General features: G+C 41.7%; 3 protein-coding genes across 6 annotated transcripts; 1 reads left to right on the top strand and 2 right to left on the bottom strand.

Moving 5' to 3' along the window:
* Positions 1-703: 703 nt before the first annotated feature.
* lats1 (large tumor suppressor kinase 1) lies at positions 704-9287 on the bottom strand. 3 transcript variants are annotated; one of them, XM_039782204.1, is made up of 8 exons: positions 9089-9287; positions 7890-8300; positions 7072-7180; positions 5040-6484; positions 3825-4407; positions 2866-3048; positions 1719-1825; positions 704-1637 (listed from the first exon to the last, which is right to left on the bottom strand). In XM_039782204.1, exons 2-8 carry the CDS (start codon positions 8190-8192, stop codon positions 1125-1127), a joined length of 3243 nt encoding a protein of 1080 aa, XP_039638138.1. In that variant the 5' UTR covers positions 8193-8300; positions 9089-9287; the 3' UTR covers positions 704-1124. The 3 variants fall into 3 exon arrangements, with proteins under 3 accessions (XP_039638138.1, XP_039638137.1, XP_039638139.1); XM_039782203.1 differs by having other exon boundaries at positions 7842-8300; positions 9089-9286; XM_039782205.1 differs by lacking the exons at positions 704-1637; positions 1719-1825; positions 2866-3048 and adding an exon at positions 4803-4815 and having other exon boundaries at positions 4297-4407; positions 7842-8300.
* Positions 9288-10005: 718 nt separating this feature from the next.
* Positions 10006-15498, bottom strand: nup43 (nucleoporin 43). The gene is made up of 8 exons (XM_039782379.1): positions 15258-15498; positions 14739-14861; positions 14253-14330; positions 12689-12851; positions 12213-12348; positions 11936-12087; positions 11674-11790; positions 10006-10511 (listed from the first exon to the last, which is right to left on the bottom strand). Exons 1-8 carry the CDS (start codon positions 15375-15377, stop codon positions 10282-10284), a joined length of 1119 nt encoding a protein of 372 aa, XP_039638313.1. The 5' UTR covers positions 15378-15498; the 3' UTR covers positions 10006-10281.
* A 151-nt stretch (positions 15499-15649) lies between these two features.
* pcmt (protein-L-isoaspartate (D-aspartate) O-methyltransferase) lies at positions 15650-23922 on the top strand. Of its 2 annotated transcripts, none has more exons than XM_039782380.1 (8): positions 15650-15938; positions 18683-18787; positions 18894-18925; positions 19351-19455; positions 19619-19739; positions 21412-21497; positions 22287-22456; positions 23005-23922. In XM_039782380.1, the coding sequence occupies exons 1-8, from the start codon at positions 15758-15760 to the stop codon at positions 23015-23017; spliced, it is 813 nt and encodes a 270-aa protein (XP_039638314.1). In that variant the 5' UTR covers positions 15650-15757; the 3' UTR covers positions 23018-23922. The 2 variants fall into 2 exon arrangements, with proteins under 2 accessions (XP_039638314.1, XP_039638315.1); XM_039782381.1 differs by having other exon boundaries at positions 15784-15938; positions 22287-22513.
* Positions 23923-24114: the final 192 nt, after the last annotated feature.

The raw sequence follows: 24114 nt of genomic DNA, 5'->3' as shown, positions 1-24114 counted from the left end.
ACAGTGACCAGGGCCTGCCCTAAGAAAGAAAAAATAAAATAAAAAGAAAATCAGCTGACAGGGAAGAGAAAAATATTTACATCAACTGTATACAACTTAATTTATAAATACATTTTAAGTATAAATTAGAAAAATAAAACAAACACCTACTGTAGTTCAATCAGCTAATGCTACTCTCATTTTTAAAATGCCAGTCTGATTATTAATCCTCTTTATATTTGGTGAAAGATAAAAAAAAAAAAAGAAATCAAAAAGGCACTGCAATGAATAATTAGAGCAATTGATCCCTGCAACACAACACTAAATCACCATTGCAACAGACATTAAAATATAAATTAAGACTTTTTTTTTTAAACCAATAAATGTAAATTCCAACAACAAACGTTCCCACACTCAAACAGCATCTACACTAGCATCACCGGTTACAATTTTCTTAAATAAATTAAGGCTTTAAAGGGGAGTTTGCGATGTCATTTATAAAAAAAAAAAAGAGCACCCTGATTTTATTTCCGCTTTCTGTTACTCAGGCAGCAAAACATCGTACAGTGTACCTTTCACACATAAAAAAAAAATATCAACATTTTGGGAAAACACGCTTATTTGCCTTCTTGCCGAGAGTAAGATGAGGAGATCAATACCACTCTTGTGTGTGTACGGTAAACATGAAGCTGGTTATCTTAGCTTAGCATAAAGACTGGAAGCGGGGGAAACTAGCCCGGCTCTGCCTCGGACTCGCTGCAGCTTCATATTTACCGTGCAAACGAGAGTGGTATCGATCCAACTCTTGGCAGGAAAGCAAATAAACATGTTACCCAGAATGCCTAACTATTCCTTTAAATTGTAGTGTGCCCTTGTAGTCTCGATATCAAAGTCTGTTAATGTGCTGCTCCTACAAACATACTTTCCTATGTTCGGGGGTTTAAACGCTGTACCATCACACACACACACACACACACACACACACACACACACACACACACACACACACACACACACACACACACACACACACACACACACACACACACACACACACACACACACACACACACACACACACACACACACACACCCTCTATAAAAACGTAATCGCTATGTACAGGTAGCCCAGCTGGCCTCGAATGCTACACGTAGACCAAGTCTCGGCCCTGAGTCGCTGAGCTCCCGGCCGCCTCCTGCACCGGGCGCTCCGAGTCCGCCTCGTCCTCGTTGTAATCCTCGTACTCGATGGGCTTGGGGCAGCTGTACGGGTGGCCGTTGTCGTCAAAGAAGCGGCGGAAGGTGAACTCGTAGAAGGCGTGTTCGGGATGCTTGCCGTTGCGGAACCAGCCGTTGAGGGTGTCGTTGAGGTCGTCCTCGCCGCCGCTGTCGCTGCTCCACATTTTATCCGGGTCCACGGGGTCAAAGTTGGAGGTGTCGGTGGCGTGGGCGATGGTGGGGACGTACGGCGCCATCTGCTGCCGCAGGTCGCTGGAGAAGTCGATGGCCTTGAAGAACGGGTGAGCTTTGATTTCGTCGGTGCCGTTCTTGCCGAGGCGGTCCTCGGGGCTGCGGCACAGTTTCACGATGAGGTCTGACGCCTCGGGGCTGAGCTTGGCTGGCGGAGGAATGTGCAGCATGCTCTTCCAGTTTATCACCTGGTGTTCAACAGCGGAGACAGCAATAATAAACAATAAAGTCCTGGTGCATTACATTCCACTGCAGGTGCTTTCACATACCTTCATTTGTGTCTCCAGGGGTGTGGTCGCTAGGAAGGGAGGCTGTCCAACAACCATTTCATACAGGATGACGCCAACACTCCACCAATCACAGAGCTGGGTGTATCCTGGAGGAGATACAATTATTTTTATTTTTATTTTTACATCAACAACACTGCAATAACATCTCTCAGCAGGGTTTTAAAGTGTCCAGTCAATTTTGTTAAGAAGTGTGCTTTCACATTTTAGTCACACAAAATGATACAAAAAATATAGTAGTAAATTCCACAGTACACCCTCTAGCTGTGGTTAGAGCTGCAAAGATTAATCGATTGATCTATTAGTTGTCAACTATTCAAATAATCAGCAACTACTTTTCATAATCGATTTGAAAAATAATAATAATAAAAACAAATTCTCTGATTCCAGCATCTAAAATGTGAATATTTTCTAGTTTCTTCGTGCCTCCGTGACAGTGAACTGAATATCTTTGAGTTGTGGACAAAACAAGACATTTGAGGACGTCGTCTTGGGCTTTGGGAAACACCAAATGACATTTTTCACAATTTTCTGATGTTTTATAGTAGCCCAGAAATCTAGACGCACCCCAGCGGCAGCAAATGTAATTTGCAGCCAGGGGGGTCTAGCAACTCTCCGTTGGATGGCGAGCTGGAAAAACCAAACTCTGGTCAGGCCAATCACATCGTGTATAGAGTCGGTGGGCGGGGCTTAACATAATGACGGCAGAGTTGCGACGGTTCCGCGTGAATTCCCCGTTACTTGAAAACAAAGAAGATGGCTGCTGCTGCTGGCGAACAGCGGCCTTTCGAATCGGCTTTTGCCGCGACTCTGGAAGACTTGGAGTTAAGCACTGAAGTCTTAAAAAAGGAAGATGTGTTCGGAGTTATGCCGACCGGATACAGCAAAAGATTAATCTATCAACTAGCGTTGCTCTGGCTGTTTGTAGCGCTATCCGATTGCGTGCAGAGGGAATTTGAAGGACAGCAGTTTATCCCGCCCCTCGGATTGAGCCCTGCCAATGGTGAGTTCCCAAAGCCAACATCTTGATGTGGGTCTGGCTTGTCAGGCTAATTTTATAGACCAAACAACTAAGAGATTAATTGAGAAAATAACGGTTAGTTGCAGCCCTAGCTGTGAGCCACTGTACCTGTTCGCAGCAGCACTTCTGGTGCTATATAGTTAGGTGTCCCCACCAGTGAATGTGCCAAACAGCGCTGGTGCTGCCGGGCCTTTCTCCTCTCCAGAGGCTTCAGACGGTCTGTACAGCGGCAGTTGGTCGGGTCCTCCCATTCCTTACTGAAGTCCATGCTGTCCTGCCTCACATGGTCACCTGGACACAAAGTACAACGCTTAATTACCTCATTATACTGATCAACAGTGTGTTTTTTTTTGACAAACTGAATACAAATAGCATGTGTACATTTAAAAATACCAGGTTTAAAACAATTTGATATGGTCCTTGCATTAAGCATTTTCATGCTTTCCAAAATATTCACCCAATGACTTGTTGCTGCGTATGGTGAAGAATTTAAATTCTTGAAAGCTAGTTGTTTATTTTCTGGACTGAAACTGCCAAAAGTCAAATATCAAATTATTTTCATTCTTAAAAGTTAGGCAGCAGAGAAATGTATTCTTGGCAGGTTGAGGTGGAGCTCCAAATTAGGTAACACAGGACAGGTTTTCTGTTGTAAAGGAGAAATCCAGATCATTATACTGCTGAGTATGGCATTATAGCAGATATCATTTTATTTTCAGCAAAATCTCTTCTATGGTGGTAAATTGAATATGTTTTGAACTGTTACTCGAACTCGAACTGTTACTCGAAGACATCAACTTGTGATGTACGCGTTTTAATCTTTTTCTGACGTTTTATACCGTTAAAGAAAACAATTCGCAAATTAATTGATAATGAAAATAATTGTTAGTAGCAACCATGTTGTAATTTTATCTTTTTAAGCTAATGAAAATAATGTTGTTGAAATGCTGAATTCACCACATGAGCCATTATACTACAGGTAGTACTTTAATCCAGGCCTGTTCTGTAGATTGGTGGGTGAATTTAACATTTTGTATGAACTGTTCAGATATTAAAAAAGTGATACCCACCACTCTGGTAATACTTGGAGTCATGCGTCCAGCGGAAGCCAGTGCAAAGGCCAAAGTCAGTGAGTTTTATGTGTCCGTCTCGGTCTATAAGGATGTTATCAGGCTTGATGTCTCGGTGGATGAAGCCCATCTTGTGGACACTCTCCACAGCACACGTGAGCTCTGCAATGTAGAACTGGGCCAGCTCTTCTTTGAAGATGCCGAGCCGGATGAGAAGGCTCATCATGTCCCCTCCAGGAATGTACTCCATTACAAAGTACAGGTTGTCCCTGTCTTGGAAAGAGTAGTAAAGACGCACCACCCACTCGTTGTCTGCCTCAGCCAGGATGTCTCTCTCAGCCTTGACGTGGGCCACCTGGTTTCTCAGCAGCACGTCCTTCTTACGGAGCGTTTTCATGGCGTACAGCGCTCCTGTGTCCTCTTTTCTGGCCAAGCACACCTCACCAAATGCTCCGATACCGAGGGTCTTGATTCGTTTGAACATGGCTTTATCCATCTTGGCTCGCTTTAGCCGGATGTAGTTGGACTCTTTCTGGCAGAGCATCATACGCATCTGCTCCTGAGCTTCTGAAGACAAACCCACCTGAGCACAGGACAGAGTCAACAGTGATTTAATGACCCACACCATCTCAAAATTGCAAATGTTGCATAAAAAAAACAAAAAAAAACACACATGTAGTCATGGTTAGATAGCTGGAAACACTTAAGGAAACCAGTGCAAAATTAAAATTAACAATGATTTAGTGCAAATGTACTGTATTTTCCACGTGTTAATCATCACGTTAGTGCAAAACAAAGATACACAAGCTGTGACATGATGAGTGATATGGAGTCCCATGCATTTCCTTTAGCCACTGGGGCCAACATGCTGCATGTAGCACATTTAAAATACCAAGACCAGTCTCTCAACAACAGCTTACTTGAATAACTGATGTGTGTGGACTATTCTGTGTCACAGGACAGCAGAGATACCTTTACCTTTTTAGATCAGCTGTCAGCGACAGCAAGGAAAGAAAAGAATAGAAAGAACAGCTAAGAAAAAGTAGAACAGCATAAAAAAAAAACATCCTTAATACAGTGATAATAGTAGGAAAAATAGTTAGGAAAAGAGTGAAAGGTATTCCTTTAAGATAACAAAACATGAAATAGATTTTATAACTATTGTCAATTCATTAAGAAAATTTAAGATGCGACTAAGGTTGTTGCAATTCTCACCCTTTGCATCTCACTTTCCAACTGCTTCCTCCTCCGAATCCTCTGCTGATGGTTCTTTAGGATATTCTCCACATGTTGCTCCATGAAGAACTTAAAGGCCTGGGGTGAGTATAGCGCGACCCTTCCGGACTCCCCTCTCGGCTCTTCGTCTTTCTTGTTGCGGCGGACAGGAACAGGCGACGTTGTGATTTGCTTCTTCTCCTTCTCCGTCGCTGCGGTGCTTTCGGGGCTTTCCGTCGTCTTGTCTTGGGAGCTGTCGCCTCCAGTGCTCTCCTCGTCTGCGGGCTGCTCTCTGCCTGTGCCGAGCTTATTGGCCCCTGGATCGTAGGCAGGGGGGCCTGTAGCCTGCTGCTGGAGGAGATGCTTAGGATAGGGCGGAGGGGGGCCCTGGTAGCTGGGAACTTCTGGTACGACAGGGATCTGAGGTACAGGGGCTGGGGGTTCTGGGTAAGCGGGTGCAGCTTGAGGCGGTGGAGGCTGCTGCATCCATGGAGGGTGTGTAGGAGCGACAGCGGTGTGTAACTCAGGTTTCTGGACACGCATGCTTTTGACTGGCTGCAGGATGGGAGCCTGGGTAATGGCAGTGACCGTGGTGGCAGATGGCTGGGAGCTGGATGGGTGGGACGGTCTGCTGTTCAGCTGGTGGTTGTTGAAGGAATTGGAGCGGACCGGCATGTTGTGCTGCCACGACGGCGACAGATCCTGGTTGCTGCTATTGCCAGAGGAAGACTGGGGCTGGTTGGGGTTCAGAGGAGCCTGGGACCAGGACTGAGGAGGACCTATGTTATACATGTCAAGGTTGTGACTGTTCCGGTTAGGAACCATCATGGACTGAGGGATGTTTCCACCGTTGATGTAAGAGGGAGAGGATGAAGGTCCTCCCGACTGCATCTGCTGGTCAGTGGGACTGTGACGGCTGCTCTGGTTAACCGGGTATGGGGGAGGAGGCTGTCTGCTACCCCCAGCCATGTAGTCTGGCTGAGGAGAGCCATTCTGAGACCAGCTGGAGGGGAAGGTGAACTTATTCCCCCCAGAGCTCTGCATTATGATGGGCTGGTGGCCCACAGGGACTGGGCTGATCCCACGCTGATTCTGAGGTGCTGATGATTGGTAACCATCAGGCCAGGCCCCCTGGGGTACCGGAGAGATGCGGGGCACAAGGTAATCCATGTTGCCAGGGTAGCGTGGGTTGCTGTCCCGGGATGATGCAGGAGGCATGGCACCACGGTTTGGTGGAGGTGTGACACTGCGCACCTGAGGTGGCAGTGGAGGATTGACTCTCTGACTGTTAGCAAGGTGGCCCTGCTGGAAGGCAGGAGGTGGTCCGGGGCTGTCCGAGCGGTACATAATTCCATCCACCACGAGAGGACCGTGTCGAGGCGCCAAAGACTCCTTAGAGCCTTTCCAGCTTGGCCTCCTCAGCACAGCCTGCTGGATATGAGCTCCTATGGGCACAAAAAATAGCAAAAATACAAGATCATTACTTGTAGCACTGCATCCTCATAGCTAAAATAAATTAAACCAACGTCCATCCAAAACTAAAATAAACAGGTCTATGTCTGTAGATCTTTCTATAAATTATGCAAAATTCTCACATATGCATTCATGCATAGGAACGGTTTGCTATATCTCGCCCCAGAGCCACGTTATTAACTTGGTACGTACGATGTTATTAAATCCAATCAGAATAATTGCTAGAACTTTGAAGACCAAAGCTGTGTAACATGACTTGTTATAAAACATAATTCATCAGTATATTGTTTTTTTAACAAATAAACTTAAAAAATATGGTTGCCAACATAGTGTAATACACGGCTTTCCTCGGATGTATCATTATTGTCATTATGAAAACCAAAACCCTCATTTTCGACTTCTTCCATTACGTGACACACTCTCTGTTTGTCAGCACCTATTGTCATTTCTTTAAGCAAATGTCCCAAATCCTACAAACAATATCAAGGTTGAATGAACAAGCCTGGATGGAAAATAAAAGAGGAAACCCAGCATTTAGTCCCAGTGGACAGTTACGTACCTGGGGCTTTCAGACCTGTGGTGTTGGGGTTGGCCATCTGTTCCCTCATGGAGTCCTGGTAGCTTACCTTACCTGTGAAGTCTATAACTGCCCCCATAGTCCTGTTGTTCTGTTTAAAGGCAAAAAGCACCAGTTTGAGTTTGTGCAATCAACGGATTACAAGATGCAAATGAACTGTAAATACATTTAACACAGGATGTATTATTTTGCAGAACAATTCTAGAATCTTTACAGTCTTCAAAAGTAATACAAATGGACTATGGTGCAAATAATTGTTTTAATTATTGATTAATTTGCTAATTATTTTCTTGTTAACTGAATTGTTTTGTCTATCAAATGAAAACAGAATCACAATGTCCCAAGTCTAACCCTGTTGTCCAACCAACAGTCCAATGAACCCAAAGATATTTAGTTTACAATAATATAACAGACAAAAGCAACAAATCCTCATATTGGAGAAGCTGTAATCAGAGAATGTGTGGATGTTTTTAAACTTTACAACATTTTTACAGAAAATACTGCACAACATACTGTCCTTCATACCTGGATTGCATGCACTAGTTTAAAAAAGTGGAAACTGTCAACTGAGAAACTACTTTTGTAGGTCGTCCTTCCACTTTGCATACTTTTCATTTTTCAAATAATTCTCTGGTAAGCAAAGTGCACAGAGTTATTATTATAGATTACAGAGTTATGTTTAGAATGAAATTCTTCCACAATCCTTCACAAAAACCTGTCTGACAAAACACGAAAACATCTCTTCTTTTCACCTCCTCAAATCCAGTACAGGGGGATTCCAACGACATGTGTTTGTTCACCTCAGGGCCGGAAGTACTAGGCTCATTGGCAAAAGGCATCAGGGATTTGCGGATCTCCTGTAAGGCCTTGTGGTAGGGGTTTTTGGGGTTGCTGCAGCGCCCCTGTTGCCTTGGGTCCTCAGGAAGCATTTTTCCAGCTCCTCCAATGTCCACTTTAGGTGGGTCCGAGGGTTTGGACAAGTTGCGCAGGCTGTTCCGTATTTCCTGCAGCATGTGCTGGCTGTTGCCGCTGTAGTTGCTGGTGGGGAACGTTTTGGGTCTCATCTGTCTGTATCCTTCGGGTTTCTCCCCTCCTCTCTTCATGTAAGAGCATGTATGAGGACGATGAAGGGGATGAAGAGGATGTCGCTCAGTCCAGGGTTGCAGCAGAGGGTAGCAGAGATCTCTGATGTCTGACCTCACATCTGCATGCTGTTGACAGGAATGTACAATGTGAGATGAGCAGTCATCCAGAGCACGTCATGTTACCGAACAGGTTAGTCAAACGAGATGTGTGTACTATAGTAGCAACAAATACTATCAGATAAACATTAGCTATGTGAAGATTGTTATGAAGCAGACTGTCAATTTTGGGAGTTCATCTGAACCTAAAGCTGAAAAAAAAGTTTGGTTTCGGTCATTTACCATTTCACTTTAAGCTAAATTTGTTGTTCAAAGCCTGAAAGTTAGAAAAAAAACTATTCCTTCACATTTTTCTTCTTTATAACTTGTTTTTGGTATATTGCCTTGTTGTGTTGATGCTTATAGTGTATTGTTATTTTAGCTATTTATGCTTATATTTATATATTTTGTCTTTTGACATAAAGCGCTTTGAGCTTACAGTTAACGAAAGGTACTTTATAAATAAAATTGCCAATTGCCATTCACAAAACAAGAGCCCGTCCAATTGCTAGCGTCGTTAGCAGCTCAGGCTAACAGTGCGCTACTTTAACGCCAACGTTAATTCTCTTGCGTCCAGTATTGTAAAATGAAATGCTTAAGTTGTTCGTCATATTCGCCTAAATACCCAACACAACAATACCCACGAGCTGCTAACAGGTGTTTTCACAATTTCAATTTGCATAGAATCAAACGGCGCAGCAGTCCCTCCGCGGCCTGTGTGCCGAAGGCATCCATTTGCTGCTAACGTTAATTCAACAACAGGTTGCGAACTAGCTGCTAGCTCGGAGCACAACAGTCAGTCGTGTCTGACAACTTACCAGTGTCTGTAGCTGCCGCTTTTCTCAACAATTGTCCTATTTTGACCACAAACGGTACTCCTTGATTTTTCACGGCGAAAAGGACGTGATTTTTAACTTAAAATGTCCTTGTTGTGCCGAGCTGGCTCGTCCCTAGTCGTGTTGAATTCCTGGGATGTCTGAATGACAAGTACAACAGCAAGCAACAAGTTTGACGATGAAAAATGCTACTCACTTCCGGTTACTGTAGATTTCACAATAAAAGAAAGAAAGTAACTTTTGGAGTAGTTTTGTATCGCATTGCCAGACCTATCGCCACGGTGGTGGGATAGTTTTAAGAACTTTTCCATCCCTGCAGACTGACAAATACATATTGAGAAACTCTAACATTTTTACCATAACAAACAAAAAAATTGTAATTGTGAAATACAATATAAAACCCCTATAAAATAAAACGACATATCTTGTTTATATCAGATACAAAAATCTAATATAAAACATAATAAATGCACACGCACATCCTAAAAAATACCACAGTATAACACAAGATAGTTAGCTGAAAGCCATACTAAAAAAAGTAATTTAAAAACACACATGCAAGTATAAGAAATCGTTTAAAAAAAAAAAAAAGGTTCCTCAGAAATCATCAAAATCAATTAAATTTCAATTAAAAACTGCATAATCTCAGTCACACTGAGCACCAATTAGACTGCACACAAAACTTGCCTTTCAAATGACATGTTAGGACTTTAATTTTAACAGAAAGACCGGAAGTACTACTGGGAGAGCACTACAGTATTGAAATGAGGACTAAAGGGGTGGTGGTGCTACATCCCTTAAGACGAGTTAAAAAAAAAAAAAAAAAAAAAAAAAAAAAACTCCCTAGGATTTAAACTTTCTACTACAAAACGGTCTATTACAAAACGGACTGAAAGACATTTCTGTAAAGGCTTATTTATTTGTTTATTTCAAAACAGTCTTAAATGACATCCATACAAAAGTACTGTCAAAATACTAAGCTTGGAATGATCTACAAAAACCTTGATTCATTGATGAATCCATACAGAAATGCGCAAATATAGTGTGTATGCAACATTATAGGACAGAAAATGTCAGAAGCATACTTTCGAACACAGTATGTGGGGCACCCTATATGCTCAAATGAAAACAAACCGATCTTAATCCACATCTTGACCTGTGCACTAACAACCCTTTCAAACTGGGACCTGTCGGTTGACAAAAATGGCCTCTCCGTCAGTCCCACAGACAAGACATTGTCCAAGTACATCCAAGCTGTTGACAGACAGCGTCTGGCTGGGCAGCATGTGAGTGGTTTCTAGGCGGCCTTTACTGGAGTCTCCGCTGAGCCAGGTGCTGATGAGAGACTGGTTCCCTCCAGCTGGGGCCATCGCACTGCGAGATAGCATGCTGTTGTTCTTGCCACCTGGAAAACAATGATGAAACCATGTCATTTACTATTTTAGAAGTTAATTTGGATTTTTATGACCATTATTATGTTGGTGTATAGTTTCCTTAGCATGTTGATATGCCAGCTTTTTAGCTCCTGGCTATCTGTATCACACTAGCTGACTCAGTGTTTCTGTGGTCGCTCCTGACAACCAAAAGATAAAAGCTGCAGTTGTATGACTAATACATTTAAAATCTATCTATCTATCTATCTATCTATCTATCTATCTATCTATCTATCTATCTATCTATCTATCTATCTATCTATCTATCTATCTATCTATCTATCTATCCATCCATCCATCCATCCTGTGATTAAGATTTCTGTTTCTATTACATGATTGTGCGGTTATGTACAGTATATTTGTCAACTCTTGATGCAGCTGTTTGCAGATAAAATCTGGTAACTGCTGTAGGAGGCCAGAGGTCACTGCTGACAGCCCAAAATGGAAGTAGTAAAAAGTACTTCAGCAAATGTACCTAGTAACATTCTACCACTTAAGATTTTAAATTATGTCTACCCTTGTGTTGACTTCGGGTCAAATTGACCCGTTTTCAATTTTTGTTTTATATCAGAAAATATGGAACGTAGAAATAAGCGCTGAAAATGTGTAGAATAAAAATTTAACAATTTAAAACGTTGGAAAAAGCAAAAACAAACTGTGAAAAAAAGGCATCAAAAACCCGTCAAGGTTGACGGGAAGACAACAAGGGTTAAACAGACAAAAACGCATTTTTTTCATAAACTCTAACATCTAAACCTGTTCACATTATTACACTTTCACAGCAGCATCATGTTAGTACTTTAACTTTGAAAGAAAGACCAGCAATGATTGTAAAGGGGCTCCAGGTACCCAGATGCAACCTGTTTTTGCACCTTTTCCCATAAGCCTTCACTTCAAACTCCTGTGAGGGGATGAGCACAGTTAATAACCACAGTAACATAACTGCATCTTTCCAACCCTATAATACTTACATGACATAGCTAGTAAACATTTGCATATGTATATGTATTACATGCCTTTTTTTGCAGTAAAATGCTGTTTCTTGGCAGCACCTAGCAGTTTCTTTTTTTGAAAATGGTGTTTGTTATCCCCCTGCTGACTAAACTGAATAGCAGACAGAAAAATGTGACTTGCCTTGTAAGAAGGAGGGCATATCTGAATGTGTGGAAGTCTCCCAGTGCAGCAGTGAACCATCCTCTGAGCATGTGAACAGATGATCTGGGTTGGTTGGGTGGAAGTGGACTTCCCACACTGTACAGAAAAACCAAAGAAAAATATTTATAAAACAATGACAAAAAGTAATTGCAAAAGAAAAATATAATATACAACCACGTCAGAATTAATTTGTATGTATAAAAGTGGTAAATTAATTAATCTGCCCACAATGTAATCTTACTTTCAGCAGAGTGTGCCTCCATGAGTGAGAAGGGCGTGCTGCCTTGTCTCACATCCCAGACACAGAGCATGCCGTCCTGCCCTCCTGTGGCAACAATGTGCTGTTGGTTCGGATGTCTGTCCACACAGTGCAGAGGGAGTCTATCCCCTGACCTGAAAGGAAAACGACGTATTATAACCGCTCATAAAAACAAAACATCATCCAAATACAAAATGCACTAAGAAAAGAGCGGAACAGAAAAAGGTTTAGAAATGTCATTTTTGTTTTGAGATCTTACAAGGAGAGAATCTGGGATGGTGAGTTGCTCTGTTGTCTTAAGTCCCACAGCTTGAGTTGGCCGATAGAGTTCACTGTCAAAATCTCTGTTGTCCTCAGGTAAGTCACAGCATGAATCGTGCTGCTGTCCGCATTCTCTAACAAAGGTTAAACATTTAAAAAAAAACATGTTAGTCATTATACTCAACTCCCATAACCTGAAGATGCCATCGTATGCTAAAAATCGTAAATCTGTGTGCATTTTTTTAAAGAATTTTTTTTTTTCCCTTTATTTGAAAGTGACAGTGGATAGACAGGAAAGGGGTTGAGACAGATGGGGGATGACACGCAGCAAAGGGCCGCAGGTTGGACTCGAACCCAGGCCGCTGCAGAGGACTCAGCCTACATGGGGCGCACTTACTGGGTGAGCTAAGGGCCGCCCTATCTGTGTGCATTTTAATGAGACGTGCTGCTACAGTAGCTTAATCTAAATCTCACCTATGACTCGAATCACTCCCTCCTGGTCGGCTCTGAAGACGATAATCTTGCCATCTTCACCAACTGTAACAATCTCAGGACTGCTGCACACAACACCAGTACAGGGAGCGTTGTCACTTGGGTAACGATGCACTCTTGGCCAGCGCTGAGAAACTGACATTGTCTACAGTCAAGAGAGAGAGGACATAGATTTACAAAACCACAAGTATGTTATACTTGCACTTTGTCCAACTTGCCCTTCCTTAAATTGCAACATATTTGTGTAGACAACTCCTACTCTATTGATGTGACTTTAGTCATGTTAAATCAGGGTTCAAAATAAAGTAATTAATTACATACCTTGAGGACATGATGATCTGTAACTATTATATGCCTTTCACAATAGGCAGATGGCCTCAGAAATACAAGACAAATGTCAAGCTAGGTAAGTCTACCTACTCGTTATTTCTAGCTAAAATCAGGGTTAAGGTCAAATGTTTCTCTAATCAGAGTTAAAGTTCCCCATGTTTTGTTACCATAACATATCAAATCACTGACCCGTACATGTTTCTTTCAATTAAGAAACATTGCCAAACTTAGAGCGGTTGTTTCGCATTCTGAGCTTGAGATGATCATTCATGGTTTTATATCATCCCGGCTTGATTAGTGTAACTCCATTTTCACCTGTCTCAGCAAGTCATCCCAGGACCGTCTACAACTGGTCCAGAACTCTGCTGCAAGGCTGTTGACCAGGTCCAGCAGGATGTCGCACATCACTCCGATTTTATACTCATTACACTGGCTTTCGATCAAGTTCAGGATCCAATTTAAAGTTCTTGTTCTGACTTATAAAGCTTTGCATGGTCAGGCACCTGTTTATATCTCAGACCTGCTCCATCCGTACACTACTAACAGGTCCCTCAGGTCTTCTAACCACTTGCTTAAAAACTAAAGGTGACCGTTCCTTTAAAAGCGGTGGCTCCAAACCTGTGGAACGCCCTTCCTATTGTCTTACATTCTGCAGTCTCTGTTGAAGCTTTTAAAAAAGCAGCTGAAGATGCACTTGTTTAAATTCGCTTTTGACTCAAGTTTGTAACTTTGGGTTTTAGGGTTTAATCTTTTAAATGATTTTCATAGGTCTTTCAATTATTTTTTTCCTTGCTTATTTTCTGTTGGATCTTACTGCATGTTTACAAATCAATCATGTGAAGCACTTTGTGACTTTTTCTGTAAAAGGTGTTATATCAAATAAACTTATTATTATTATTATTATTATTATTATATAATTTTGTCTTGCACAATAGTGACTTTACAGATGCACCATCCCCAAATACGCTTTGATTTAGCTTGCTTTATGTGTTATAAATCTTTCAGTTTGTAAAATAATGTCAGCAAGGCCATGAAGTGTGCCATGTGAAGCACAGAGGGAAACACAAGAGTGATCCCAGATTCTGCTGTGAATGGCTGTAATCTGTCCCTATGCTTTAGACTTTTTATGGAAGTCCACCTAAATAGAGTGTATATGAATAAGCTCACTGTATGTGAAATGTGTGTATCTAAAAGACATAATTGTGCCAGTGTGTACCTGACTGTTTTGGTGGTGGCGGAAGATGGTGACTGCTCCAGTTGACGATGTTGTGACAATTCTGTCTTGGTCCAAAAACTGTAAAAACAGACAGAGGTGAAGAAAAAAACAACAGACATTATAAGTTAGATGTTTCTCCCAGGAACAAACATTTTAAATCAATAAAAATGTTACATTGATGAGTGCGATTATCTATCACTCTTGATTTTAAGATCCTGTTGTCTTGGTACAACAATGCAATTCATTGTGCGTTCATGTTCTCTGCAACAAATACAACAGCGACAAATCCCTTTATAAAGACCTCTTCATTTTGTCTGCAAAATTAATTTCTAATTGAATTAGGGATCAGGAGAAAAAGAGTTGCATCAGTTCATTGATCCTAAATTACATGTTGGCAAGTGCCCATTTCAGGTCAACTTTAATATTCTTTACTTTAGTGCCATTTATAGGCTGGTACATTAGCTTGGATTACCACGAGTGTCTTACTTGAAGGTCCAGAACATCTCCATCATGCTTGTGTTCACATAAAAGCTGTGGGTCTCCTTCAAATCCCTCGTCCATGCCAGAACTTCCATGATTCCCAATGGACCAAAAGGAAATCTTGTTATCCTAGAATAGACACACACCGATGAGATACTCATTGTAATGTGAAGCAAAGACGACAAACAAGCAGAATACGATCCAATTGACAGTTGTCTTGTCATAATAACCAAATGTCTAAAGTCACTAATCAGCCACTTGTCTCACTCAATGTCAGGATTTTGGCAGACATAGCCAGCATTTATGCCTTAATAGTAAATAACGTGATTAGGTTAGTTAAACATGACGGCTCATATAACATTTGTCCATGCGACACCTTACTATTTATAACATATCTTAAGTCGTGTTTTGACAGTTACAATATGTGTAAGCCCGTCAATAAAGCAAAATCCCGTAGAATGTATAGATTCTTCTATGAAGTTTGGCGATCTCATTATTATTACAAAAAAACGACAATTTGCCAACCTCGTTATCCCACGAGCCAGTCGCAAAGATATCTGGTTGCTGCAAAGACGAATGCGATACAGGGCGCCATCTGGTTTTACTGATTTTCTGGGACACGTACTTAGCATTTACACTCTCCATTGAAACAGTTTCTCACACGTAAAGTAAAAAAAAAAAACGATTGCTGGTTGTTAGCTTAGCATTCATGGGCAAAACCAGCGTACGCGCCTGCTACTTTGTACGTAACTACGGTGGCCCAACAAGGTCATACTATCAAATCTGGCCACTTTTCGCACATTTACTATTAACAAGTGTTGCTCTCATTGGTTGCACTCCACCTACCGGCCACTGTCTATGTTACTGCGGCAGTTCTGATTATGCACTGAGTGAGCGATCTGGCCGTTTTCCTCTGCAATTAACCTTAGCTGATGCTTATATTATAAGAAATATATAAAAAAAATGGCACTGTTCAGTATCAGGGTGTGTGTTAGAGAGTCCGCCCCGCAGTAAAATCTCTTTGGATGTCTAGTGACGTATCCGCCGCACCGCCGCCTGCTCTGGAGGTTGTCAGCTTTCTCGGCAAAACATTTGGCGCAGGCGCGGCACTGACAGCTGCTGTCTACTTACTCCGCAAAGTGTGTTTAATAATGGCCTGGAAATCTGGAGGAGCCAGCCACGCAGAGCTTGTTAACAACCTCCGCAGTAAGTCCTTATGTTTTGTACGGCAGGCAGCACCGACGCCGTTGCAGAGAGGTCTCCCGAAAACGGATTAGTTTGGAACCTGGTGTTTTAACACAGGAGGAGCGGGTAGCTAGCTGGTTGCTAAGCTATGTGATATGTTGTTGTTGACCTAGCGTTACCTCTCTCCACCCCTTTCCCAAACCACGTTTACGCTGTGGAGCAGATTCATGCCTTCCGTCGCTGCAAAAAAAAAAAATTAACAACCAAGACACACATTACCTTTAGTCACAGATTATTTCAGTTTCAGTTTTGTGTTAGTTGGTTAGATTAGCCTGCTGGCTCTATGTGCGTCATTTGGGGACATTGTAGCTAGCTAGCGATAGCAGCGCTGCTAGCTAAGTGCCCTGCCCACATTCATTGACTGCTATCTATCTCTGTGCCATTCACTTTACTTTTACATGAGATGATGAATGACACTGCCAGCTGGAAATGTGATGCTAGTTTCTACAGCGCCTTTGTTAGTGAGTGATTGAAAATGGCAGCATGCTGTGTGAGCGGCAGTTAGTTGCTCTGACAAAAAAAAAACAGCAATGGCTCCGTGTACCACCCTGCTAGACGGCTGCTATCTGGGTGCTAAGACCACTGTGGTCAATGTCATCAGTGCCACATGGCTTATTCTGCATTCAGATGACAGTGCATTGTGTGATTTAAGAGCGAAACTCAGTGGTTGACAGCCACTATATCAACATACAAGCTCTGATCTGACATGATATCTTGCATATAATGATATTCAACGTGATATCTGCAGACTTGAGTGTGCATGTCCACTTTCAATATAAAGTATCTACCAGAGCTATTTATATTCTGTGCAGTCCAGCATTTCAACAGAAAGTTCAGCTGGACGCATTTTGTCAAAGGCTGTATGGTCTGAGGGCAGTGGTCAGACATTCTACATTTGCTTTTTAATGAAAGCATAATTTGCATATTCTTCTTTGTTTTATCTTTCTTGGCAGATATTATTTTATGTCTCTGTTTATTAAATTGACCATATGTTGCAATCATGCATGGTGAAAATAAAAATGACTTCAAGGAAGTTGAAACCAGCTCCTCAGTATGTAAAGCTGTGTCATGCAGGATATTAAAATGCTGAAAAAGTCAAATAGTCTTTCACCAAAAGGCTTTTTACTCAAATTCATTAGCATACCATTGTGATGTCCGCCAATTATGCAAATTGACTTTTGTAGCATTTGTATAAGACACTTATTTCAAGTTAAAACCTTTAATTGGCTACTGTATAGGGGCTGTTTGCTCTTTAAGTGTTCATTACTTTGGTTTTCTGCTCCTCCTGATTGAACACTTCACTGGACACTGACCCATTTAGACACACAAATGGCTTCAATTTAACCAGTTTGCATAAACTGAATTTAAGCAGGTCACACTCAGGATGCATGCTAATTCATGCCTTTTTTAAATAGTTAGTGTCCTCCTGACCAGTGATTAGGACTGGTCAGTACAGGCAGTGATAGTTCACCCAATTGCATTTTTGTTTTTAAAACCTTGACTGCCTCATGATTTCTTAAAGTTCAGCAACCAGTTTCGTGTTGGAGGAAAATTTAATTTGTCTCCAAAATATACACTAAGTGGGTTTATAGCCTAGAAACAACATAGTTTGTTTGCTTCACCTGGGGGCTTGCACCAAGAATTTTGAATTCTTAGAAATCTGCCAGTATAAGTATAAGTATGGGTTATTTTAATTTCCAAAATCAGTAGTAGGTGTCCAGGTGGCAGCTTGTATGTTTTTTTTTTTTTTTGTACGTATCCTAAAGCGGCACATAGCTCTGGCGGTGAGCAGAGATGGTAATGAGAGCAGCACCGGCTGTCGTTGGCTTCTCCTGCCTTTGGCACCAGCTGCTACAGGAACCTGTTATGAGGGATTATTCTCAAGACACTATTTGGGAAGTTTTTTTAGTTTCTTCCACCACACGTCTATAAACTTTAACACTTTGCTGCTGTAAGCTTCGTGCCTGAGTGCTGCTGACTTCATTTTGTCCTAAATTTTCTCTGATAGTCTCAGTTTTTCATAATGTATGTGCATATTGTGATTTGCAACTTCATCTTCATGCATATAGGTTCTATATGTTTATAATTCCTTTTTGTCCCAGTATTCTCCACTGTTCTCTCTGCATATACATACAGTATATATCATTTATATAGTTTTATTCTCTTCATTTCTTTCTCTAATATGTGCCATTACCATAGGGAGGATGATATGGATAAAAGCCTCCATCACAATATATGTAATTGTATGTCAAGATATAATACATTTTCTGGAAAATCTGTTGAGAAATTATTAAAACGCCAGACAGGAATATTTGTTTTTGGTGAATTCAATGAAATATCATCACAGTGACACAAAATAATCTACAAATTCAATTTAGCCATAAAAAAAGTCCTGCTCATTGATTTGAAAATTTGCCCACAATGGTCTAATACGTAAGAGTTAAAGGAATAGATAGCAATTCTGATGGTTCATAACTTCTCACGGTAAATGTCATATTTCCCATCCCAAAGGTACCAGTAATTATATTAATTGGCTGTGTAATGCCTAATATCCCTGAATTCTGTCTGTCCTTGCCTGTATGTTATTTTTCTTTTATGTATTCCTATTTGCATCTGCTGCAATATTATGTAATATATTCCCGCCTGGTGTTTGTACCTGTTTGTTTCCATAATAGGGATTGACACAGACTCTTTTGCATCCCCAGAAAATGGCATTATTAAGTCCGACAAGGTCTATGAAGTCATGCTGGCCACAGACCGAGCCCATTTCTCTAGGTGTAATCCGTACATGGACTCGCCACAGTCAATAGGTACGTCCGCTCGTGTCATTATTCATGCATCGCAGCACAGTCTGGAATCCAAATACAGTCTGATATCCGATGGTGGAACTAACAAAATCTCTCTTTTAACCAAAAGGCTATCAAGCAACCATCAGTGCCCCACACATGGTATGACTTTAAAAGACTCTCAGACATTTCTGCATCCTGTGAATACCAACTGTGAACAGTTTTTGTTGTTGTAAAGCTTGCTCCCATGCAGTCATTCAGTAGATAACAAAGAGAAGCAGCCAGAGAAATACAAATTACCTCCACCTTTTTTATTCCAAATCAAACCTTATCATCAATCTTTAATGGATTACAATTGCAGTTAAATCTTTCTGGCAGAAGTGTCAACAAACTGAAAAATTATTAAAATAAAATTAAAACTGATCATTTTGTAATAAACAGACACAGAAAGAGACAAGTAGTGATGTTGGCCAGTTAGCTGTACTGCGTGGGATTTACCTCGTCACAGGCAGTGTAAGATGCAGTATGTATGCTGACTGATGGGTTGTCATGCAGTTTCCTTGTTGATGTCCCCTCCCTCCACCCAGCACGCCTACGCCCTGGAGCTTCTACACGACCAGCTGTATGAGGGAGCCAAAGCTCTGGACGTCGGCTCCGGCAGTGGGATCCTCTCGGTTTGCTTCGCACGAATGGTGAGCCACACATGACGGGTAAACACATACAATTTCTCTTTGGTGGCATTCTGATTTGATTTAAACTGAAAGATGAATTGGCTTGTCAACCAATTAACATGTTAAATGTTGTGATATTGTTATTATGAACCGAGCGCCAAACGCTCCCTCTTGTGCTTTGCAGGTTGGTGCTAAAGGGAAAGTTATAGGAATTGATCACATCAAAGAGCTTGTAGACGAGTCTGTAACCAATGTGAAGAAAGACGACCCTAGTTTGATAACATCGGGCAGAGTCAAGCTACTAGGTAAGATGTCTTTGATGAAAAGTCGTCTATATCCACGACGTTCCACTTCCGGGATTGCTCCGGTGCCGCCAGGAATTGAGTTCTAAAATCCGGTGGATTTGTGAGGACTATGGTTAACTGCTCCTCAGATCTCTGCAGGGTAAATCCAGACAGCTAGCTAGACTATCTGTCCAATCTCAGTTTTCTGTCTTTAGCGCGACTAAAACAACCTTTTGAACGTATACATGTTCCACCAAAACAAGTTCCTTCCCGAGGCTATTTTGCAGCTGCACCGTGGCTCCGTCCGGCGCTTAGTGCCGCCCATGACGATTGTGATTGGTTTAAAGAAATGCCAATAAGCCAGAGCGCGTTTTTCTCCCATCCCGGAATGCTGTGTGGACTAGCCAGACCCTCCTCGCAGCGCTGTGGAGGAAGGTCTGGCAATGCGAGACTAGATGAAAGGTAACAGCCATTTACGTTTCTGTCTTTTTCTGGGAATTATCTGCATAGCAGAATTTTCAGCTGAACCTTTCAAAACAAGGGACCGTGTAACACTCCTTAGTGCTTGCCGTCTTCTCTTTAGCGGGGACACAAACATAACATCAGCAGACAGGGTTGTGCAGTGTTAAATAAATAATTGAGTGCCTACTTTCACCTGCTCTGCAAGAGGGTGGTAGTGCAGACACAACTAGGCTATAAATAAAAGTAGGCAGTCAACAGACAAGCAGCCTTTGCTCTGTTATATTTAAAAAAGAATTGCAGCTACAGTTTTGACAGATTGTAAGTGTTGGTGGGCAAACATATCTGTTTACTTCAGGTTCAGTTTTCTTTCCTTGTGATCTTGTGTCTCAGTTTAGTCAGTCAACAGAAAAATAAATTCCAGTTTTGTCCACTGTTCTAGATATTAATTGTGTATAAGTACCAAACATTTGCTGGATGCTGCTAAATATTCTGTATTTACTTTGACGTGTAATTTGGTCTGAAAGTAATTACACAAAGAAGTGTGCAAACAAAACTACTACTATAAACTATAAAAAGGCAATACCTCCCGGCAAAAGAGTAGAGAAGAAAACACAACACAACATGAACGTTTTTCTGTAGACTGAAAAGGTGTGGGCTGAAACTAAAGCTTTTTGCGCTTAGACTTCAAACAAGACAAACTATTTGATGTCAAGAAGATTTTGGCTGATATCAGAATAAACTATTTTAAGATATCACTTGTATATTTTTAGAAATCTCCACAAGTGTTGATGCACTTTGTGAAAGAAACTAGATGTCATACTGGAAATATTGTCACGTTACTGATACAGCAGCAACGTACTGAGCGCAAATACTTTTTGTTCCATATGACTCCGCTTTATATCTTTGGGCTCTGGTAACGTGACGGGAACTTGTCTGTATTTGTGACATTTCTTAGACTAAATAATTAACTAGCTAATTCAAAACATGATCAATAGATTAACCAGAGAGATACAGCATGAAAGAGGAGTTGCCAGCACTGCAGTGCTTTAATGAGTAACTGCAATTGATGTAAATACAGAGTAGACAGAAATAATAGTAAAAGCGCAATATGGAGAAACGTGTGTGTGTGTGTGTGTGTGTGTGTGTGTGTGTGTGTGTGTGTGTGTGTGTGTGTGTGTGTGTGTGTGTGTGTGTGTGTGTGTGTGTGTGTGTGTGTGTTTGTTTGTTTCAGTGGGAGACGGGCGACTGGGCCACACTGAGGAAGCGCCTTATGATGCCATCCATGTTGGCGCAGCAGCACCCAATGTCCCCCAAGCTGTAAGTCGATCTGAATAATTTCCGAGCTGATGATGGAGGTCACATTAATCCCAATTCACCAACGCAAAAAAATAGTAATACATTTGTGTTTCAGGATTGTTACCAGGATTAAATTAGCAATCCTGGAATGTCTTTCTAATGGCGTTTTTTTTTTTTCCATTACATGGTACCTGCTCGACTCGCCTTTTTTGGTTTTCCATTATGAAAAAAAGTCCCTGGTACCTGCTAACAGGTACTTTTTTTTTTTTAGTACCACCTCCGTCCAGGTTCCAAGCGAGCTGAGGCGATACCAAAAGGTGACGTGAAAACCTGCAGACTACTGATTGGTCGGAGAGAATCGTCGCTAATCACTGCGTCATCATTGCTAGCGACAGACGGGGGGGGGGGGGTTGTCCTGAACAAACCCGCCATTTTTAAATAGTTTAGCCAGCGGTGTTTTGTTTTTTTTGCTGCCTCCAGCTTCTTTTGAAACAAAATGTGTCTTCTGGCAACAGCCACATGGCGAGAGTCAAAAACAACACACCTTTGACGTTCTGTGTGTGTGTCGCGTTAGGTCACGGCAGTTTCCTGCGGCGTCGCTATGACGACCAGCCACGCTCGCCTCAGGCATGAGGCGGTACTAAATCGGCAACGGAAAATGGAGGACGGGGCACCGCGGTCGAGCCGAGCCGAGTAGAGTCGAGCAGGTACCATGTAATGGGAAAAAACGGCATAAATGTATATTGGTCCGGGTCCCTTGTATCACAGTGCTGTTGACTCACATCCATCCACCTTATCTCTCTCTCTCAGCTTCTGGACCAGTTGAAGCCTGGCGGCCGGCTGATTCTGCCCGTTGGCCCGGCAGGAGGAAACCAGATGCTGGAGCAGTATGATAAGTTGGAGGACGGCAGCACCAAAATGAAGCCCTTGATGGGGGTGATTTATGTGCCTTTAACAGACAAAGACAAGCAGTGGTCCAGGTGGAAGTGACTTCCTTCTCCCCCTCCTCCCTCTCTCTCCTTCTCACAGTGGCAAAGGTGAAATGGTGTGGCTTGGAGCAGGCAATGGATCACAAGGGGCTGCATTTTTGCTGCTGGTTGACATTTTTTGCTTCTTCCATACCATACCAACTAGCTGCACGTTTCCTTCATTGTTTTTTTTTTAGTTTTTTTTTTTTTTTTAAACTCCCTTGTTCCCAATTGGTTCGATTAAAAACCTGCCTGACTGATGCAATTTGAAGTCCTAGTCACAAACACAAAATATGCTTGGTTTTCAAGAGCATGAGTTCTTTTTGAATTTGGATGCCAATAACACTTCCAAAACCAAACTCCCTGACTATTCTGTTTGATCTTCTACTCTGTGAGATGTAGACAAAAAACAATAACTGTTTTGCATTTTTACTGTGATCTTAACATTGTCCATGTGATGGTAACTCTTTGTGTTTGCATGACAGGAGGATGGTTGGGTTTCTGGCATGTCATCTCTTCTTTTAATGCCTTTTCTGACATTTGACTTCTCTCTGTCACAGGGATGAACTTTGAAGAGGAGAAGACAGCCCATAATCCACCTTTAAGTTTGAACCTGGAAAAAACTTGGATGGGGGTCAAACAGCCCATAAGCATAATAAAACATGCTCTTTTTGTTTAAGTCTAACAAGGGACTAGCGTATCAGCCAAAAAGGGCTGGGGAGAAAGACTGCTTGATGCTCAGCACAGAAATAGTGAAAAAAAAGGCATTTTTTTTATTTTCAGGCCTGCATCTTTTTGGTTATGTATTATTTTTAACTGCTGGATTTTAGGTTTGTTTGATTTTTTTTTTTTTTTGTGGTTTTCATTTGATTTGCAATCAGCCATTTTTGCAGTATTACATTTCAGCAGCATCAAAGCTGACTGTAGGAGGAACGCCGGACAACAACGAGGAAAGCCTGACACTTATAGATAACTCACCTAGCTACAGCGTGTGTGTGGATCATCTAACTGTAGACTTCTCTGCTAAAATATGAGCTTTTTGCCAGCAGTATTAGGACACACACACACACACAGGCAACACAATGGCTGATGTAACCCACACGTCCTGTTCGATGCGCAGCACTCTTATGTCATTCTACACATAGAATAAGCAACACATTGGATCATACTGAACATACTGCAAAGAGAGCTGAGCACTAATAACACCGACACGTGCACGTGCAGGGCTGTGCTTTCCACCTGGTGATCTGTTGCTTTCCGCCACTGGTGTTCCATTAACAATTTGCGCAGGCTCTTCTGGTGACTGATACCAAATGGGGTTGTCACTGATTTGCCAAAATAAACTCCCAACAATATAAAGCAAATGAATGTCTGTTTTCTTGAAATCAAAAAGCACATTTTATTTTGGGTGACGGATGATATTTAGCTTTCACAATTTCTGGAATGGCACATGAAAAATAAAAAGATGCTTTATGTTTTTTTTCTGTCTTTTGTTGTTGAATCTCTTGTGTGCGGGCAACAACCTAGTGTTAAATATATGTTTCATTATGAAGTCTTGCAGGCAGGGCTGGAACAAGTATTTTAGAATTACGGAGGTCAGGAGTCCAGATTCTTTAAGCACAACCCCAACCCTAAGAAATATGTGACTAGCCACCAAAAAAATTGTTTAT

Source organism: Perca fluviatilis, chromosome 18, assembly GCF_010015445.1.
Source record: "Perca fluviatilis chromosome 18, GENO_Pfluv_1.0, whole genome shotgun sequence".
NCBI lineage: Eukaryota > Metazoa > Chordata > Actinopteri > Perciformes > Percidae > Perca > Perca fluviatilis.
The sequence above is the reverse complement of the archived record's forward strand: the minus strand, read 5'-3'. Positions and strand labels throughout refer to the sequence as shown.

Coding starts and splice junctions, on each gene's coding strand:
- lats1 (XM_039782203.1), bottom strand. CDS start 8,192: ATGAAGAGAGGAGGGGAGAAACCCGAAGGATACAGACAGATGAGACCC. Junction 6,485..7,071: donor CACAGGTCTGAAAGCCCCAG/GTACGTAACTGT, acceptor TTGTGCCCATAG/GAGCTCATATCCAGCAGGCT. Junction 4,408..5,039: donor TGGAAAGTGAGATGCAAAGG/GTGAGAATTGCA, acceptor TCCTGTGCTCAG/GTGGGTTTGTCTTCAGAAGC.
- nup43 (XM_039782379.1), bottom strand. CDS start 15,377: ATGGAGAGTGTAAATGCTAAGTACGTGTCCCAGAAAATCAGTAAAACC. Junction 14,862..15,257: donor CTGGCTCGTGGGATAACGAG/GTTGGCAAATTG, acceptor TGTCTATTCTAG/GATAACAAGATTTCCTTTTG. Junction 10,512..11,673: donor TATGCCCTCCTTCTTACAAG/GCAAGTCACATT, acceptor ATTGTTTTCCAG/GTGGCAAGAACAACAGCATG.
- pcmt (XM_039782380.1), top strand. CDS start 15,758: ATGTCTAGTGACGTATCCGCCGCACCGCCGCCTGCTCTGGAGGTTGTC. Junction 15,939..18,682: donor GCTTGTTAACAACCTCCGCA/GTAAGTCCTTAT, acceptor TTGCATCCCCAG/AAAATGGCATTATTAAGTCC. Junction 19,456..19,618: donor CGGTTTGCTTCGCACGAATG/GTGAGCCACACA, acceptor TGTGCTTTGCAG/GTTGGTGCTAAAGGGAAAGT.